Source organism: Phacochoerus africanus, chromosome 3 (assembly GCF_016906955.1).
Source record: "Phacochoerus africanus isolate WHEZ1 chromosome 3, ROS_Pafr_v1, whole genome shotgun sequence".
Lineage (NCBI taxonomy): Eukaryota > Metazoa > Chordata > Mammalia > Artiodactyla > Suidae > Phacochoerus > Phacochoerus africanus.
The window spans coordinates 67,358,307-67,377,914 of NC_062546.1; the positions used below are offsets into that span (position 1 = coordinate 67,358,307).

Sequence of the window (19,608 nt, forward strand, 5' to 3'; positions counted from 1 at the left end):
ACCTTCCTCCTGGACTTGCCAGCCTCCAGAACTGTGAAGATTACATGTTTTTTGTTGAAGCCACTCAGTCAACAGTTCATTTGTCATAGCAGTCAGAATAGACCAAGAGTAGCAGGACATATTTTGCCCATGGGCCATAGTTTGCCAACCCCCATGATGGCAAGGACAGCATCCTCAGTGGATGCTATGGAGCACTCGGCTTCGAATGAGAGATGCTCAGTTAACAAGAACAACAAACAGTCATTAACTCCTCACTATCCGTACAAAGGTAGGATTTAAAGTTCACCCCATTGTGTAAAGGTAGGAAACCAGGATTCTAGAAACAGAAGTTGTTTGTTTGAAATTCTAGAAATGTGTTATAGGAAGGAAAAGAGAAGCCAGGGGGACCAAACATCCCATCATGTGGCTCTCTTGGTGGCTCTGATGTTCAGAGACAAGTTGACTGTGTGGGGACAAGGATATTCTTGCCAGTTTCTCTGACTTTGGGCTGCTACTTCTGAGGGTACATTACATGATGAGGAGTCATCCTTGATCAGGGAGGTTTCCTGATCTTTTCAGGAAAAAATTTGCATTTAGCATCCTAAGAAGTGTCCTTTCCTCAAAAAAAGTCATAGAGTTTTATACTTTAAGCCAAAATATATCACCTGTGATGCCTGAGCACATAACTTCAAGTGGCCTGCTGTATGACACCAGTTAATGTGTTTCCTCTGAGTTCTCCACATCAGCCAAGAAACAGAGATGCATGCATTTTTTACATTACATAATTTAAAAGCTTTATTTCCCCCCACAATTATAAACAGGTTTCATATTCTTTCAACTGAAAGTTTTCTTCCTATAGTTGAATTTTTTTCATGGACTACATTGTTGGCAGGGAAATTGCTTTCTTGTCGGGAGAAGGGTTAGATTTCATAGAGATGCTCTGAGCCAGTCGAAGAAATGGGAAGGTCTGACCCAGTAGCCCCTGAAGGAGTCGAGAATGCCATGAAGTCCTTTCTATGAACCATCAGATGGGGACAACACAGGTTACTGCAACCTTTGTGTATGGTGGTAAGATCCCCCTCACAGAAGTGAAAAAATGGAGACTCTTTGATCAAGAAGCCAAAGCCACATAATCCCTCAGTCCCCACCAAGTCCCCTTCCTCAGTGGCCTCATGCAGAAGCATTTTAGCTTAAGCAAACTGGCTTCTGCTTTGGGGTTCAGTGCACATTCTTCAAGCACAAGATTGGTCTTCTCTCCAAAGTTCACTGTTGATGCAGTTGTTAGTGTGTGCTTCAGAGGGCTGGCCTCTGCCTCTCCCAGGAATGATGGCATCATATCAATGGCAGCATAAAGGCCCAAGCCAGCACTGGTAGGTAGAGCGAGGGGGCACTGCTGCCAGACATCCTCTGAGCATGCATCACTGCGAAGACCGCGTTAGTGTTGTTGGTGGGTAATTCTACATTGCAGATCATTCCTTCACAGCAAGACCTACACTCCTGTTACAAAAGGAAAGGGAGAGGGAAAGAGTGAGTTAATAATGGGAGGAAGAGGAAGGGTGAAACAAAAGCCTTCTTCAGTTCTGAGGACAGAATTGGAGTTGGTTTTCAGTCTAAAAGTCATCCAGACCCTTGGGCATCCTTCCCCCTACTGACCACAAAGTAAAAACTATCTTGAGAGTCTTTTCATTTTAACTGTGATTTATCTGCATCAACCGAGCATCAGCAAGAGAAGAAAGAAAAAGGGAAACTGAATAAGATTGCTTGACTGAGTCAACAAATCTTCTGGAGGTTAGTAAGGAGAACACTGAAAAATGAAAGCTAGGAACCTTTTGGATTGGTCATTGATTTTCTTTCTTGGTTCTGCTTATTAGGAGATAATTATGACTACTGTCTATACTAACACATGATTTTTTTATTAAATGTTATTGAAGTACAGTTGATTACAATGGTGTGTTTGAGGTGTATAGCAAAGTGAATCGTTATACATATATCCATTTTTTTCCTATATAGGTTATTACAGAGTCCTTATGGTTTTCTATATATAGTATCATGTCATTTGCATATAGTGACAATTTTACCTCTTCCAATTTGGATACCTTTTACTTTTCTTTCTTTTTTCTTTTTTGTCTGACTGGTGTGGCTAGCTCTTCCAATACTATGTTGAATAAAAGTGGTGAAAGTGGCCATCCTTGTCTTTTTCCAGATTTTAGCAGGAAGGCTTTCAGCTGTGGGTTTGTCATAAATGGCTTTTGGTATGTTGAGATATGTCACTGTAGACCACTTCAGTGAGTTTATCACAAATGGATACTGAATTTTGTCCAATGCTTTTTCTTCATCTATTGAGATGATCATGTGGTTTTTGACTTTCTTCTGTTAATGTCAGATATGACATTGATGTGCATATACTGAACCATGCTTGTGAATTTAGGATGAATCCCACTTGGTCATGGTGTATGATCTTTTTTATGTATTGTTGGATTCAGGTAGCTAAAATTTTGTTGAGAACTTTATATTCATCAAAGATATTGGCCTATAATTTTCTTTTTTGGTAGTATCTTTGGTGGTTTCATAGGATATCTTTGGGATTGTTCCTTCTTCAACTTTTTGGAAAAGTTTAAGAAGGATGGGTATTAGTTCTTTGTATTTTTTGGTAGAATTCACTTGTGAAGCCATCCTAGACTTTTGTTTGTAGGGAGTGGGTTTTTTTTTTTAATTACATACTCAGTTTCATTTGTAGTGATCAGTCTGTTCAAATTATCTATTTCAGAGTTCCAGTCATGGCTCAGCAGTAACAACCCTGACTATGATCCATGAGGATGTAGGTTTGATCCCTGGCCTTGCTCAGTGGGTTAAGGATTTGGTGTTGGCGTGAGCTGAGGTGAAGGTTACAGATGCTGCTTGGATCTTGCTTTGCTGTGGTGTTGGATCAGTGTTGGCTGTGGCTGTGGTGTAGGCTGGCAGCTGCAGCTCAGATTCGACCCCTAGCTTGGTAATTACCATATGCCACACATGCAGCCCTAATAAAAAAAAAAGGCAAAAAACAAAATTATCTATTTCTTCTCGATTTGGTTTTGGTGGGCTATATGTTTCTAGAAAGTTGTCCATTTCTTGTAGTTTGTCAAATTTGTTGGCATACAGTTGTTCATAGTATTCTCTTATGGCTTTTTGTATTTTTTCAGTATCTGTTGAGTTTTCTTTTTCATTTCTTGTTTGGGTTCTTTCTTCTTGGTAGGTCTGGCCAGAGGTTTGTCAATTTTGTTTATCCTTTCAAAGAACCAACTCTTGATTTTATTGATTTTTTTCTATTGTTTTTCGAATCTTTTCTGATCTTTATGATTTCCTTTCTTCTTCTGACTTTAGGTTTTGTTTGTTTTTCTTTTTTCTAATTCTTCAGGGTGGTAGCTTAAGTTGTTGATTTGAGATTTTTCTTCTTTTTTAAGGAAAGCCTATATCTCTATGAACTTCCTTCTAAGCACTGCTTTTGTGGTGTCCCATAGATTTTGAATGGTTATATTTTCATTGTTGGTCTCAAGGTATTTTTTAATTTCCTTTTTGATTTCCTCATTGACCCATTGGTTTCTTAATAGCATGTTGTTTAGTCTCCATGTAGTCAGTTTTTTTCACATTTTCATGCCTATGGTTGATTTCTAGATTTATACCACTGTTGTCAGAGAAGATGCTTGAAATAATTTCTATATTTTTAAATTTGTTGAGGTTAGTTTTGTGCTCCAGTATGTGGTCAATCCTACAGAATGTTCCATGTGCACTTGAAAAGAATATATATTCTGATTTTTTTTTGTCTTTTTGCCATTTCTTGGGCCACATCCGCGGCATATGGAGGTTCCCAGGCTAGGGGTCAAATTGGAGCTGTAGCCACCAGCCTATGCCAGAGCCACAGTAACACGGGATCCGAGCCGCGTCTGCAACCTACACCACAGCTCATGGCAACGCCGGATCCTTAACCCACTGAGCAAGGCCAGGGATCGAACCCGCAACCTCATGGTTCCTAGTCGGATTCGTTAACCGCTGCGCCACCACAGAAGCTCCCTGATTTTTTTTTTTTTTTTTGATGTAATGTCCTGAAATATCAATTAAGTCTCACTGTTCTACTTTGTTATTTAGGATTTCTGTTGCCTTACTGATTTTCTGTCTAGAATATCTGTCCATTGATGTGAGTGGGGTGTTAAAGTCTCCTACTCTTATGGTAGTCCTATCAACAGTCCTTTTAAGTCTGTTAGTATTTGTTGTATGTATTTGGGTGCTCCTATATTAGGAGCATATATATTGATGATTGTAATCCTTTTGTTGAACTGATTGTTTTATCATTAAATAGTGTCCTTTATCTTTCTTTATAGTTTATATATATACATATATTATATATACATATATGTTATATATATATAGCCTTTATAGTCTATTTTGTCTTATATGAGTATTGCATCTCCTGATTTCCTGTTATTTCATTCACATAAAGCATCTTTTTCCATCCCCTTGCTTTCAATTTATATGTGTCCTTTGCCCTAAAGTGGGTTTCTTGTAGTCAGCATATTGTAGGCTCTTATTTTTTTATTATAGTCTGCCACTGTTTTGATTGGAGCATTCAGTCCATTAACATTTAAGGTAATTATTGATAAATATGTATTTATAGCCATTTTAAACCTTGTTTTCCAGTTGATTCTGTATTTTTCCTTTGTTCCTTGTTGTGATTGGATGATTTCCTTTTATACTTGTGCCCTCCTCTTTTTGGTTTTTGTGAATCTGCTCTTTGTTCTTGGTGTGTGGTTGACCTGTTTTTCAAGTATATTAACCCCTTTCTATATCTGCTTGCTCTAAACTGATCATTATATGGGCTCAAATACATACTAAAAAAAAAAAGGTCCATATTTCTTACTCTGCTTCCTCACATTTTATGATTTTGATGATCTTTTTTACATCTTCATATTTATCCTTTGTTACTCCTTGTGTTTATCATCGCTTTCACAAATAGTTTTTTTCTTTTTGATCTGTATTTGACTTATATAAGTGATTACTTTCCAACTGTGATTTTCTCCATCCTGTATCTTCTTACTGCTTTCCTATTTAGAAGAGGTTTTTCAGTATTTCTTTTAGAATAAGTTTAGTATTGCTGTATTCTTTGAGTTTTTGTGTGTTTGAGAAATCCTTTATTACTCCTATTTTAAATGATAATCTTGCTGAGTAGAATATTCTAGGCTGCAAATTCTTCCTTTTAGAACTTTGAATATATCTTGCCAATCTCTTCTGGCCTGTAGTGTTTCTGTAGAGAAATCAGCTGATAGCTTTATGAGAGTTATCTTATAATAAACTCTTTGTTTTTCTCTTCCTGCCTTTAGAATCCTCTCTTTAACTTTTGCCATTTTTATTATAATATGTTTTGGTGTAGGTCTGTTTGGCTTCAACTTGTTTGGGGCCCACTGTGCTTCCTATATCTGGATATCTATTTCCTTCTTTAGATTTGGGAAGTTTTCAGCCATAATTTCTTCAAGTGTATATTTTCAATCCCCTTTTCTTTTTTTTCTAGAACCCCTATTATGTGTAAATTAGCATGCTTTATATTATTCCATAGATCTCATATTGCTTTCTTGTTTTTGTTTTTTTGGGTTTTTTTTTTTTTTTTTTTGATTTGGCTTTCTGCCTGCTGTCCTGATGGGGTGATTTCCATTATTCTATCTTCCAAGTTACTTTTTTGTTCCTTTGCATTATTAATTCTGCTGTTCAGTGCCTTTAATTCAGCTTTCATCTCTGCAAATGAATTTTCTAATTTTTCTTGGCTCCTCCTTATAGTTCCTAGTTCCTTTTTAAAGTAACCTGCATTAATGTTGATATCCATTCTTAATTCCTTCAGTATTTTCATTACCTCCTTTTTGAACTCAGTTTGTTCCTTCAGGGGAATTCTCCCATTCTTTGAACTGGGAATGGTTCCTGTGCTTCATTTTGCTTATATTTTTCTTACCCTCTGAGTTTAGGGAAAACCATTATTTACTGTAGTCTTGGTGGGCTCTTTATATGGGGAAGTATCCCTTGATAACCCTTTTTTTTTTTTTTTTTTGGCATGGGGGCTGCTATTGGCTTGGATGCTTGCTGTCTCTTTCATCAGTTGTGTGCAGGTTGTTATCCCCTTGATAGGGGGTGTGTCTATGCTTTAAGGGAGGTGGGGGCAACAGGCACCACCTGGTCGCTGGGACTTGGCAGTGTCAGGGACCCACGGGGAGGTGGGTGCAGTGGGCTGCTCCTTTTTGCAGGGCCACAGTGGCGGTGACCCTTAGGGAAGTGGGGGTGGAGCCCAGAGCCCTTGGCAGTGGCAAGAGAGTGTTTCCAGGGAGGTGAGGGCAATAAATAAGTGGTGCTCTGTTGCGAGGCCCTCAGCGGCAGCAACCCCTGAAGTGACTGGGGCTACATGCAGTGCCTGTTCACAGGACCCTCAGTGGTGGCAGGGTGTGCCCACCTCTGGAGTCTGAGACGTCTGTGGCAGTTTGCACCCACCCCTGTAGCCCACTCAAGAGGTGTCCTGCTGAGAACTGGCACTTGCACAATGAAGTTCCTATTGCAGGCCACCCCTCCTCCTCTCACCCTCCCCAACAATGGTATCTTGATCTGTGGTTCCAGGCCTCCTCCTGTGGTGCATTGCTCCTTAGCCACTCAGGCTGTTTCCACACAGCCAGTCCCAGACCTTTCCCTGGAACTGACCTCTAAAGCCTGAGTCTCAGCATCCAGGCTCTCCCCAAATGACTCAGGCTGTGGTACACATGCCAAGCAGTGGTACCAATGGTTGGTGAGGCTCACTCTCTGCTTTTCTCTCCTCAGACCAGCTGCTGAAATTTTCTCTGAGGCTTTGAGGCTCCTCCTCTGTCCCAGTTGATCTTCCCAACAGTTATGTGGCCTCCCAGAGTGAGGATTTTTCCCTTTCACAGCTCCCATCCTGATTCCTTTCTTTCCCCCCTTTTGTTCTACCCAGTTGTGTGGAGGGTTTCTTGCCCTTTTTGGAATTCTCAGGGCTTATGCCAGCATTCAGTAGTTGTTATGTGCAAACCATTCTACAGGTAGATGGGTTTTTGTTTTTGTTGTTGTTTTAATGTGTTTGTGGAAGAAGGTAAGCTCCATGTCCTTCTCCTCAGCTATCTTGATCCCAACCCAATCATATGGTTTTTAATCTTCACTTTGTTAATGTATATCACACTGATTTGTGGATACTGAAGAATCCTAATATATCCATGAGATAAATCCCACTTGATCATGGTGTTCAATCCTTTTAATGTATTACTGGATTTGGTTTGCTAATATTTTGTTGAGGATTTTTGTTCAGCAGTGATACTGGCCTATACTTTTTTTTTGGAATACCTGATTCTTATAATTACAGAGGAAGTGGTTTGCTAGTGGTGAAAAGGCTTGCTCCCTCACAGCACTAAGGGAAAACCTCCCATCATAATACCTGGTACAACACCTCAACCTGATAAACCTAGATATTCATAGATGCTTTGGGGATAAACTATATCTGATGTAGCCATCCTGAAAGCCATTTAATAAAGTACCTACTTCAGTGGTTCTCAACCCTGGCTGCACATTAAAATCACCTTGGGGAAATTAAAAACAAAAACCTCACCCTGAAGTTCTGTTTCATTTGGTATGGGTTGAGCTCCCTTTCCCCCAACAGACTGTAAAACCCCCCTAGGAGATTCCCTGGGTAGCCAGAGCTAAAAGCCACTGGTGTCAGGACCACTTTCTGTATGTATAGGCTAAATCAAATTCTAAGCTCTCATGAAATTAATATAATTTCAAGTAATTTCTTCTCAAACATTTTAGGATTACAGGCATATAAAAGAGTAAAATGCTCATTGAGAATGATAGAATGAGAACTCCAAAGCACTCAGTTGATCTATAGGTCACTGTAATAAGCTAGGGTTAATTTTTCAGACTCTTGCTTCCTAATCTAAGCAGAGGCAATGAGTGAGACAAGGTTTCCTCTGTAAAAGGAAAATATGACCATTCTTCTTTCCACCTACCAGCTTCTCTGTGCAGTGTTCCTGGTGATTTCTCACTAGAAACAAAACACATGAGCTGGATCCCACCTCTCATACATGGATGGTTTGCTCTTGGGCTTCCAGAGCTAACTTCAGACAACTCTCTCAAAGTCCAAGGTCTAGACCCTGAGATACTATTTTTGGAGTCTGAGAATTATCATTCATTTTTAGTAATATTATTGTTTGATGGACAGAAAGTCTTCAACTTCACTTTCATCTCCAGTGCATCAGTGTAAAGGAGTCTCTCCTCAAAATATACACATTGGATGTATTTCCTATATACAACCAACCATCACTAGCAAGAAACCCCAGGACAATAACTTCTCTCTCCCTCCCTCCCTCACACACACACTCCCTTACTGTGTGTTCAGAATCTTGACTGTGGTGGCAGCCAACAAAATGACATTCACTTCTGGAGGCACACTTTTTGGTGATGAATGTACTTCTTCCATGACTGGTAAAGTGATGTACTGTCAAACAGTATTGGGTATCTAGGCAGGAAAAAAATTCATTTATTTGCAAAGAAGAAACTTTCAACAATAACTTCAGAAATGACTACAATCCAGGATGATCCTTAAATTTCTAGGCAAGAAATTTAATGGCCATGAACTTGGGTTGCTAGGTGGTACTCCTGAACAGGCATTAGCGTCTGAAGCACATGTGTATTTTTAAATGAATATAAGTGAGCACTTATCCTTTGGTGCCAGGCAAAGTTGAAAAAAAAATTGGACAAGCTTTTCATCAAAACCATAGGTTTGTTCATGTCCTAAGAAAGTGTCAGTATTACTCTCTCTCCCCATCAGAAATTCATGTTATCTAACTCTAAAATGGAAACAATATAAAATGAAGTAGGTCAGAGCACTTCTTGTTGGATTATTCAACATTTGTTTCTTATATACTAATAGGCCATGTGGCAAACTGGAGTGAAAAGCAGGTGCTTCCAGTTATTCTTCTAGTTTTTCACACTCTAATCCTCCCAATGTGTTTGACTTTTCCCTAAAGTGTTCCATCTTTTCCCCTCTATAGTTAGCTCTCATCTTCTCTGTCCCCTCCACCTCCACATGGCTAGCTCATTCCCACAATGAGTTATCTTCATACCTTTAACTATTCATTCACATCTTATTAGGGTTCTTTCAAGAGAGCAATTTCATTCACTATCATACAACAGTCTACTTTAGTTCTGCAGCTCTTATTCTATAGTCATCTCAGGCCAGTGAAATACTTCCTAGTTTACTGAGAGGGACTACAGCAGCAGTGCCATAGAACAGGTGGTGGTGGGAGGGCAGGAGGAAAATTCAACCAAATTTGAGAACACAAAGCTTAGGGAACTGCCTCTGTCACAAGCCATGTGAGACCCTTCGAGCTCATTTTCTTTTTAGTAAAAGGATGATAAGAAGTGTGGCAGCATATTGATAGGGTTGTTATAAGCTTTAAGTAATATTAACAATAACAAATTCATATTAAATGAGTACCACCACCCAGGCACTCTTCTTTCATGTATTCACAACATTCAGTCCACACAGTAAGCCTTAAGATAAGTCATATTAACACCCTCATTTCACAGGTAAAGAAACTGAGGCACAGTTTCTTGCCTAGGGTCATGGAGTAAAAGTGGCAGAAGGTTAGATGCTTGTATAGCAGTTTTCCAGAGTGTGTGTTCTTCATGGTAAGGCTGCTGTGCCTTTAAAGTCAGCACTGAACTGGGTGGGGAGCTATAAGAACAGTGCCTGGGGTTCAGGAGGGGAAGGAGCCTCTTAATGTTCTGAAAGGCATTCAATTTGTACTTCACACAAAGAAGCATTGACAACTGGCCACTGCATGTGTTCATAAAGACTGTCATACATGCTAAAACAGCCCTACAAATCATTTAAAAGCCTGGGTAAATAAAATTAGAAATGTCATTCTTGTCATATCCTGTTACCAAGAGACTCTCTCTTAACAATGCCAGCAGACCACAGATCATAGGAGTGAAGCTGTAGGTGAAAAGGAAACCCAAGAGGTCAAAGAACAATAGCCACAGGCCTGTTTGCCCCCAGAAATCGTTGACTATCACTCCCCTCAATGATGAAAAGCTGAAAAGTGAGGAATTATGGTCTCAGAATCCCAGATAGTTAGCAGCTTTGGGGCTTGGCTGGTATACAGACAAGAAGGTAGAATAACATATCCTGGAAAGCAGGGTCATTCTGTGTCCATCTCCTTATGAGTCAGGTTGTCAGGGTGGATGTGGAAGAGCTGACCTTCCCCTCCCTTCCTCTCCCTGACACTTTCCTGATGGCAAAAAGCTGTAGCATCCCTCTTTGGCTCACATGTTTCAACAGAGATATATTCTAAAACCTAGAAATACTCTTGCATGTTCCCATTAACAAATAACAAACTGGAGTGGGAACAGACCTATAGGAACAGTGTTTGGCAAAATTCGAAAGAACAGTGCCAGCCATAGAGCAGCTTGGACATCGATCCCCCGATCTACTGTTCTAAACCCTTCCCATCTAGGTTTTTTTTTGGGGGGGGATTTAAAGCACATAGTTAAAGAATCATACCCACCTTCTGACATAAGCTAGTAAAGACAGCCATCAACCAACATTGACAACACTGAAATAAACTGGGAAAAGTACACTGAAATAAACTGGGAAAAATACAGAAACAAATCCCCAAAGAGCAAACAGGCAGGGACACACATGAACTCACAGCACATTTCACTTGATCACGCTTCAGAACTATAAACCTATGAAAAATACCATGTGTCGATATCATACCCATTTGTGCTACTTTACACCCTAAGATTCTCAGGCCCAGCTGAGGTCTCCAGTGTATACTCTTCATTGGTTCCACACTTTGGCATCATTTGGAAGAGGCAAGGCTCTTCTACTGTCATAATGTGATAAAGGAATTTCCAAAAGATTCAAGGCAGTAGTAGACCAAAACTGGTCATCTATCTCTAAGCTTGGAAGAGTTTGTTTTTGCTGGCCTTTTATATCTAAAAACCTAAAAAACAGCACATCCTAAAATCTAAATAGGCTGATCCTTAGAGTTTTAAGTAGAGTTTTTCAATTCCAGATCACCCATCAGCACATCCTGTCTGCTTTACCTCCAAGTCTGTATGTATTCAATGGTTCAACTTCTTGCCCCCCATATCCTTACCACCATCTTCTCCTGCTCAAAGACAATGAAAGTCCCTGCTGGGTGTTCCCTTCTCTTGTCCCCAGCCATTCATTCTGCGCATAGAAACCAGAGCAATGTTTCAGAACACACCTAGCTGCTTTACTCCAAAGCTTAAGCATCACATGTGTGTACTTTCCCATCACATTTTTCCTTATCAGAAAAAAGAAGATGCTACATGTCCCAGTCCTTATCACCATCAGATCCTTTCTCTATCTCCCCTAAGCCTCACTGGCCAGCCTTCTTCCTGTTCACTGAAGAAGCCAAATCTTGCATCTTTGCAGCCTTTGCTGTTGCCTCTTTCTGTCATGCTCTTATTCCCACATAGCTGACTTGTTTTGGTCAAGTTCAAATGTATAACCCTCAGAAGATTTCCTGACTACCTAGTCAAAGGCATCCATTCATTCTGTCAACATTTACTTAGAACCTAATATGGGCCAGGTACTGGATTAGACACTGGGGATCTATCAGGAAACTAAACTAAAATGATGCTCGAATTTTGGCAAATACATGAGTTGCCAAAGCATCTTGAGTATGTTGAGAGTACAGAAAACTTCCTTTGCTTTAGCCAGTAAGTGGGACTTTCCTAGAGGTATCATCAAGCATTTTTTACATTCTTGTAATTTCTTAGTCAATGTTGTGGTCTATTTGTTCTCTCTTGTAAACACTATTTAAGACATTCTTCCTCAAGGTGCACACAGCTACAAAAGGGGCTGTGCCACCAGTTTCCATGTATTCTCAGAGTAGTCTGATGGCTGGATAGTCTTGTCAAAAAAATCTCTGATTTCTATGGGACACTATCAACCTATTTAGTCTGCTAATCTCATCATGTAGGACCTATCTGCTCAAGGCCAGTCAGGAGGGATCTAAATGAGGTTGGATCACAAAAGAGTCCTCCAAACTTAGCACACTTACTTTGTGGGCACCATTTGTCTTCTGCCCATCGATTGCAGTTATAATTATCCCCCGCATTTTCACAGGTAAAACACTTGAAGCTGTTTGGAAATGGTGTAGCTTTAAAAAAATGCAAAGGGAAACAATATGGTTAAAAAAGACAAATTTCAAACATTAAATATGACACAAAATTAGCAACCTTTAATAGATCAAATGAAATTTACAAGTCATCATTCTGACAATTTCTGTTTCTATGGAGCTAGGCTTAACTGCTAGACTTTGGGGCATTTTCTTTATTCCCTCTTCTTTAAATATTTCCTATTGAATAATGAGAAGGATTCCATAAGCCACTTGGAAGTATCCATTGTTTTTGTTCTAATTTACAAGTTAAGAATAAATGAGGGTTAAGGGGATGGGCAAGGGTGGTGGCAGTATAGGAACCAATACTTTGATGTCATACTGGCCCTGAAAAGAACTGGAGTCAGATTAATTTAAGAGCTTAAATTCTGCCCTTCTCACTAATCAGCTGCATGACTTTCAACCTCTAAGAAATAATTTTTATAGTAATAGTAACAGTTTACCCCTGTGACTTTCAGAGGAATAGTAAAGATTAAACAGGAGGTTGCAAGAAAAATATCTAGTAGAGTCCCTGGCACATCAAACCATGTTGATTTTCATCCATATGTACTTGCATTACAGCTATACTTACCTTCAAACAAGTAATCCCATTTGATATATGTCAATTATCCCAACATTAGACCTCAACTAGGAATGTAACATTTGAATATAAGGATGATAGTAATTCTCAGGCCCTTGTACTCAGGCAAGAATGTTAAAGAAAGGAAGAATTATGAGCTGCTGACTGTCTGGACTTGAGAGCAACTAGTATGCTCTTTTTGTCTTTATGTTGTTTCTGCTTTGTATTTTGTTGGGCAAGAAGTCAAAAGTAGAATAAATCTGATGTTTCTCGATGGACCAGAATATAAAGCCCTGCGTGAAACTTTCAATTCCCCTATTTTTGGAGAATGAAACAGATGAAGATCAAGGTAACCCAAACCATCCTACTAATCTGACCACAAGTTGAGATGATAATTAAGAAGCAGCAGGTATTCCATATACAGGGGAGGATGTATATCCACATATAAAACGAGAGCAAAATATCAAAAGCTAAAAGTTCAGGGGGCACCAAGTTAGTTATAGCAAATATATTGCAATTATGCCTATGCAAAAAAAAAGTGAATTAGGTAGGTAAATAAATAACAAACTCCATTTTCACCTAATTCATTATAGTTTAAAAAAAAAAAACCTGAAACTCAATGTTAGGGAGTGAATAATTAATGAATAAATTGGCACAGCCTTTATGATTTAGTGATTCTGGTAAAGTCATTAGCCAATTGAAGAGGAAAATGCATTTAAAAAGATTTTCAATGAAGCATTAACACTTAGCTTATATGAAGCTTGGGGTAACAGTAAAGTTTCAGCCAGTTATATGAGTAAATACTGTTGAGTCTGAGACATTAAAATAATTTCAAAGTCATGGGAAAATACTCAAAATACAATGTAAAGGAATAAATGCTACTACAAAATTAAATTTGTGACATAACTAACAGTATGTCACATATTTAATATACTTAGAAAAAAAGAGTAGGAGGAAATACAGTTAACCCTTAAATAATGTGGGGGTTAGGGAGACCAGCCTTCCATGTAGTTGAAAATCCTCCTGTAATTTATAGCTCTCCATATGTCCCTCTACAGACCACGTAGCACTATTTAGAGTATTCAATTTTTTAAAAATATCCACATATAACTGGACGTAGGCAGATCAAACCTGCATTGTTCAAGGATCAAATGTATTTTTTTTTTAAAAAAGAGCTCATTTTGAATCTTTGGATTATGAATAAATTTTATTTTACATATTTTTGTCTCTGAAATTTAATTTTCTATAATATCAAATATCATTTTTTCCTCTGTAATTTTCCTCACCATAAAATTGCACTAAGCTTAAAAAGCTCAAAATTTGTCAATATAGATATTATGAAAACTATGCCATGCCATTTAAGCTATCATTAAACAATCACTACCAATTTAGAAATTTGTAATAAATGATAGTTGACATATCGGCATACTTGTGTATATGTATATGTCTTTTAGTACATATGTATTCACACACGCTAATGTCTATAACAAAGTGCAGAACAGTAATCATAGTAATCATATAGATCACTATATATTACTTGTAAATGAAGTCTATATAGTATTACTATATAAAAAGACAGTAGTTTCCATGGGAATTCCTGTTGTGGCTCAGCAGTAATGAACCCAACTAGTATCCAAAGGGATGCAGGTTTGATCCCTGGCCTCACTCAGTGGGTTAAGGATCTGGCATTGCCCTGAGCTGTGGTGTAGGTTCCAGACACACTTCAGATCCCCTCTTTGCTGTGGCATAGGCTGGCAGCTACAGCTCCAATTCGACCCCTAGCTGCATGTGCATTCCTAAAAAGCAAAAGGATAGTAGTTTCCAAACCTGGCTGTGCATCAACAGCATCAGGAGAGCATTTTTAGGAAGAGGGAGAAAAGAGAAAAAAATATCCTGCATCCCACTCTCCTGACTGCTGAATCTCTGGAGAAGGGATCAGGAGTATGTAGTTTTAAAAGGCTTTTATTGTGATGCCGATACTCTTCCAGGTGTGGGAACCACTGGCATTCGCATTTCTACCAAATAATTTTTACATTTTTATTTATAACAAATTCTCATATATCAGAGAAGTTTTACTTGTCTGAAGAGAGAGAAAGGAGGGGAGATGATACATATATAGCTATATAACACAAGCACATATACACATACACATTCATATAAAATATTTATTCTTTACATAATTTTTTTTGTCTTTTTGTCTTTCCTGGGGCCACACCCACAGCATATGGAGATTCCCAAGGCTAGGGGTCTAATTGGAGCTGTAGCTGCCAGTCTACACCAGAGCCACAGCAACACCAGATCCAAACCGAGTCTGTGACCTACAGCACAGTTCAGGGCAACACCGGATCCTTAACCCACTGAGCAGAGCAAGGCCAAGAACCGAAACTGCAACCTCATGGTTCCTAGTTGGATTCGTTAACCACTGAGCCACAACGGGAACTCATCTACAGGTATTTTTTTTTTTTTTGTCTTTTGTCTTTTGTTGTTGTTGTTGCTATTTCTTGGGCCGCTCCCGCGGCATATGGAGGTTCCCAGGCTAGGGGTTGAATCGGACCTGTAGCCATTGGCCTACGCCAGAGCCACAGCAACGCGGGATCCGAGGCAACACCGGATCGTTAACCCACTGAGCAAGGGCAGGGATCGAACCCGCGACCTCATGGTTCCTAGTCAGATTCGTTAACCACTGCGCCACGACGGGAACTCCCCATGTAATAGTGGAAAAGCTGAGTTGTGGTAGCTTTTTCTAATAGTGACTGTGTGTGATACTAATGTAAATCGAAGTAGTATTCCCCTTCAAATAAACATGCAAATCTGTTTTCAAAATTGTTAATGGCCATTGCAAAGGCTATATAACTTATGTATAAACTAACATCCTACAGTCAATATCTTTATCTAAGGAAGAGGTCAACAAAGAATGCTGGATTCCCCCTGCTAAGCCATTCTTAGGAACAGTGTTCAAAAGATTATTTCAAATAATAACCCTTTTGAGACTTTAGCAGGAATCCAAACCATTTTAAAGAAATGGAGAAAGTTTCTGTCCCCATGTATTACGCTTACTCACAGGAGGAGTGAAGGCTTTCTGATTTATTCTGAGTATAAACCCAAAAGGCTAAGTTACAATAGGTGGCAAAAGGGACTTCAAACAGTTACTCTGACCCCTTGTCACAGATGAGGACTGCAACTTTTACTTACGATCCAGAGGAGGTCGAACATTATAGAAGTTGATGTTCTTGGCAAATGCCCAGTTTTCTGAGAAGATAAAGGTCTGGACCATGGCTACAGCGAGGGCATGACAGAGGAGCAGCATTCTGACCTGGGTGTGGGAAAGTCCAAAATTCGTCTCCCTAGAGTGAAGAGAAACTTGGTTGAGTTTATTTGGATTTTACACGTCACTAGGAGTATGCTTTACTTCTGTTTGGAAAACTCGATTATTCAAATATATTAAACCATCTACTTGTTCAGTAGGGCCAGCACCTGTGAGTTAACTGCATTCTTCCTGATCTGATGAAAGTTAAGCAATCCCTGCCTCCTCCTGGTCAAGCCTCTGGACTCTGTAGGACACCCAGTGGCCTCGCAATTCCAGGAGGTCATGCAGCAGCACTGGCCCACCTGCACCCATCCCATCCTAATCTTTTAGTAACTATGTTGGGAAGCAGGTTCAGCTGAAGTTACTGAACCACCTATCTGAAATCCCATTCCCTGAGTATATATTTGATATATTTTGCAACTCTTTAAAAACTTGAAAGAAACAATAGAAGTTGAAGCAGTAGGAAGGAGTGGGTAAAATAAACAGTGAGTTTGAGAAACAGTCTCTGCTGGATCCCAGAGCACATAGACAGTGAGAAAATAACATGAGTCACGGTGAAATGCTATCCCCACCTGTTTCTGTCACAGTGGGAGCAAGGAGAAACTGCCAGGAGGATTCTTGGGGAAGCAGAATAACAGTTGTTTGAAAAGCTGAAAACCATATACGTAATGTTAGTCCTGACCCACAGATACTGCTCATCCTTTTCATTGACTTAAAGTCAGCAGGGTGGAGCAGCACTGAGAAAGAGCTACATCTTAAGCCACATCTTAAGCCCTATAGGTCCTACCCCCTAGAAGCAGACCTGCTAGTAAGGAAATTTTCAAGAGCAATGCTCAGAACCTGTATCATCACTGATAGGTCCTCTTTAACAAGGGGGAAATGTAGGCAGCAGAAAAAGCACATAACTTGGGTTCAAAAACTTTGGTTCAGATACTGGCTCTGCTATTTATTAGTGCTCACCTTGAGCAAGCTCTTTAAACTCTATTAGCCTCAATTTCCTCATCTGTAAAGTGGCTTAATAACATCTGCTCTGCCCACACATTTGGCTAATTGTGAGCATCAAATAGAGGCTTGAGTAGGATCATGCAGGATTGTGTGTGTAAGAGCACCTGTAATACAAGTGCTGTGGAAATGATAAATCTTTGGGTTTAGCCAATATTGTTGAACCCTTTTCTACCTGCTGAATCAATTGGTCTCAGTGGGCTTTGGAAGTCTGCTAAAGTTTTATCTCCACATATCCAAGCATAATTTTTGGGGGGTCTTTTTAGGGCCACATTTGTGGCATATGGAAGGGGTTGAATCAGAGCTGTAACCACAGCAACATGGGATCCAAGCCTCGTCTGTGACCTATACCACAGCTTATAGCAAAGCTGGACCCTTAACCCACGAAGTGAGGCCAGGGATTGAACCCATGTCCTCATGGATACTAGTCAGGTTCATGACTGCTGAACTGTGATGAGAACCAAGCATAATCCTTCACATGGATATTTTGTTTGAAGCTAGAAAAACAATGTGTGAATTCTAGCGATTTTTATGTCCCCCTCTAGTGTTGTGAGTATGCTGGTTTTGCCTGTGTGGTTAATAATGCCTGCCTGCCTGCCTGCCTGCCTGCCTGCCTGCCTGGAGAGAAAGAGTGAGTATTAGACAAAATGTACCCATGACATCATACCCGATGGCTTTTGCCAAACAGAACTGAGTCCTTAAGGGAGGTCTCAGTGTGAAAAAAAAAAGTTGCAAGTTTTTAAAGTTTCACAAAACAATAGTTTTTAATCTTTGTAAACTGCTTTTCAGCTCAGTAAAGCATCTGACCTAGTGATACAAATATATATATAATTCTACCCTTGTTTATTTTAGAAGCCAAAATTGACCTTTCACAGTTAGCAGGTTTCTAAATCCTATAATTAAGCTCTTTCGAAAGAAATGAACATTGGACCAGCTATGTTATTCGTTACAGACAAGTGGTTATACTGACACAAATTCTGCTTCTGTTCCTTCCTGTGAGTTGGACTTTTCCATATTCATTATGAGTCTGTAGCCAAGTAATGAATACCCTTTCTTTATACCAGTGAAGACATTTTGAGTTCAGGACACTAATTCCTCTCTCATAAAGCTCACAATGACTATGTTCAAAGAGAAATCCATAGGTGTTCTTGTAATATGGAGAGGATGCCTAAATCACAGACTTCATATTATCTACATTTAAGTCCCTTCTGTATCACTATGTGACTCTGGAACTTGAGACAAGTTGCTTAAGCTTTCCAAGCCTTAGCTTCCTCATCTGCAGATCAGGCATAATGACAGTTCCTACTTCATAGTGTGGCAGTGAGGACTGAAAGACACCATGCATACAAAGTACCCAGCCAGTGCTGGGCACATGGTTAAAGCTGTATCAAGCACTTTCTATTTGGTAGTAAAGAGCACTGGCTCAAGTTCTTGTCTCCAGAACTACTATCTGCGTAGCTTCATGCAAGATCCTTAACCTCCCTGTACCATCTATAAAATGAGAGTAATAACAATAAGACCAACTTCATAGGGTTGTGGGAATTAAATTAGTTAAAGCATATAAAGCACTGGCTCAAGTTCCTGTCTCCAAAACTACTATCTGCGTAGCTTCATGCAAGATCCTTAACCTCTCTGTACCATCTATAAAATGAGAGTAATAACAATAAGACCAACTTCATAGGGTTGTAGGAATTAAATTAGTTAAAGCATATAAAGCACTGGCTCAAGTTCCTGTCTCCAAAACTATTATCTGCGTAGCTTCATGTAAGATCCTTAACCTCCCTGTACCATCTATAAAATGAGAGTAATAACAATAAGACCAACTTCATAGGGTTGTAGGAATCAAATTAGTTAATACATATAAAGCACTTGAACTATCTAATTAGCTTTTTGCTCACCATTTTGCTAATTTTTAAGTATTTACTACTATGAACAAATCCTGAACACTTTGCACTCATAAGTCAGAACCCCTGAATTTCCTCATGAAATCTCAGCCAAAAGGCCATTCCCTCTCCAACATACCATTACTGACACCAAGACATGACAGACATTTTTATCACTAAATCCCCAACAACATCTCTGTTCTCAGGCAGTTTGCATTTGAGAGAGAAGACAGGAAATAAATATGGAAAAAAACCTATAATTTCAGATTGTCATAAATCCTATGGATGAAACACAGTAAGGTGACATTGGTAAATAAGAGGAGCTGCTTTACATATATGGGGTGCCCATATACCTGAGTAGGTGACATGTGAACAGATGAATTAAATGTTGAGAAGAAAGCATCCAAGCAAAGACTCAAGGGAAAAGAAACCAAAGACCTCAGATGGGAAGAAGTACGCTGCATTGCAGGAACTCAGCAGCCAGTGGAACTGGAGCAAACAGAGGGGGGAACAGACCACACAGGCACTTAATAAGCCATGGCAGGACTTCAGATCCAGCAAATTAAAGAAATTGTTTAGATTATTTAGCTTTGAGAAATAACAAGAAAGCCTCATCTCCAAAGAGTAGTAATTGGTCCCACACTCAGCCTT

The 19,608-nt window shown here is 39.4% G+C and overlaps 1 protein-coding gene across 2 annotated transcripts in view; it reads right to left on the reverse strand.

Moving 5' to 3' along the window:
- Positions 1-746: 746 nt before the first annotated feature.
- LYPD6B (LY6/PLAUR domain containing 6B) overlaps positions 747-19,608 on the reverse strand; it is a 221,993-nt gene continuing 203,131 nt past the window's right edge. For both annotated transcript variants that reach the window (XM_047771963.1, XM_047771964.1), the window contains exons 3-6: positions 15,958-16,109; positions 12,090-12,188; positions 8,376-8,506; positions 747-1,476 (exon numbers count right to left, since the gene is read on the reverse strand). In XM_047771963.1, coding sequence (XP_047627919.1) covers positions 1,312-1,476; positions 8,376-8,506; positions 12,090-12,188; positions 15,958-16,072 — 510 coding nt within the window. In that variant the 5' untranslated portion in view covers positions 16,073-16,109 and the 3' untranslated portion in view covers positions 747-1,311. The remainder of the gene's footprint in view (positions 1,477-8,375; positions 8,507-12,089; positions 12,189-15,957; positions 16,110-19,608) is intronic.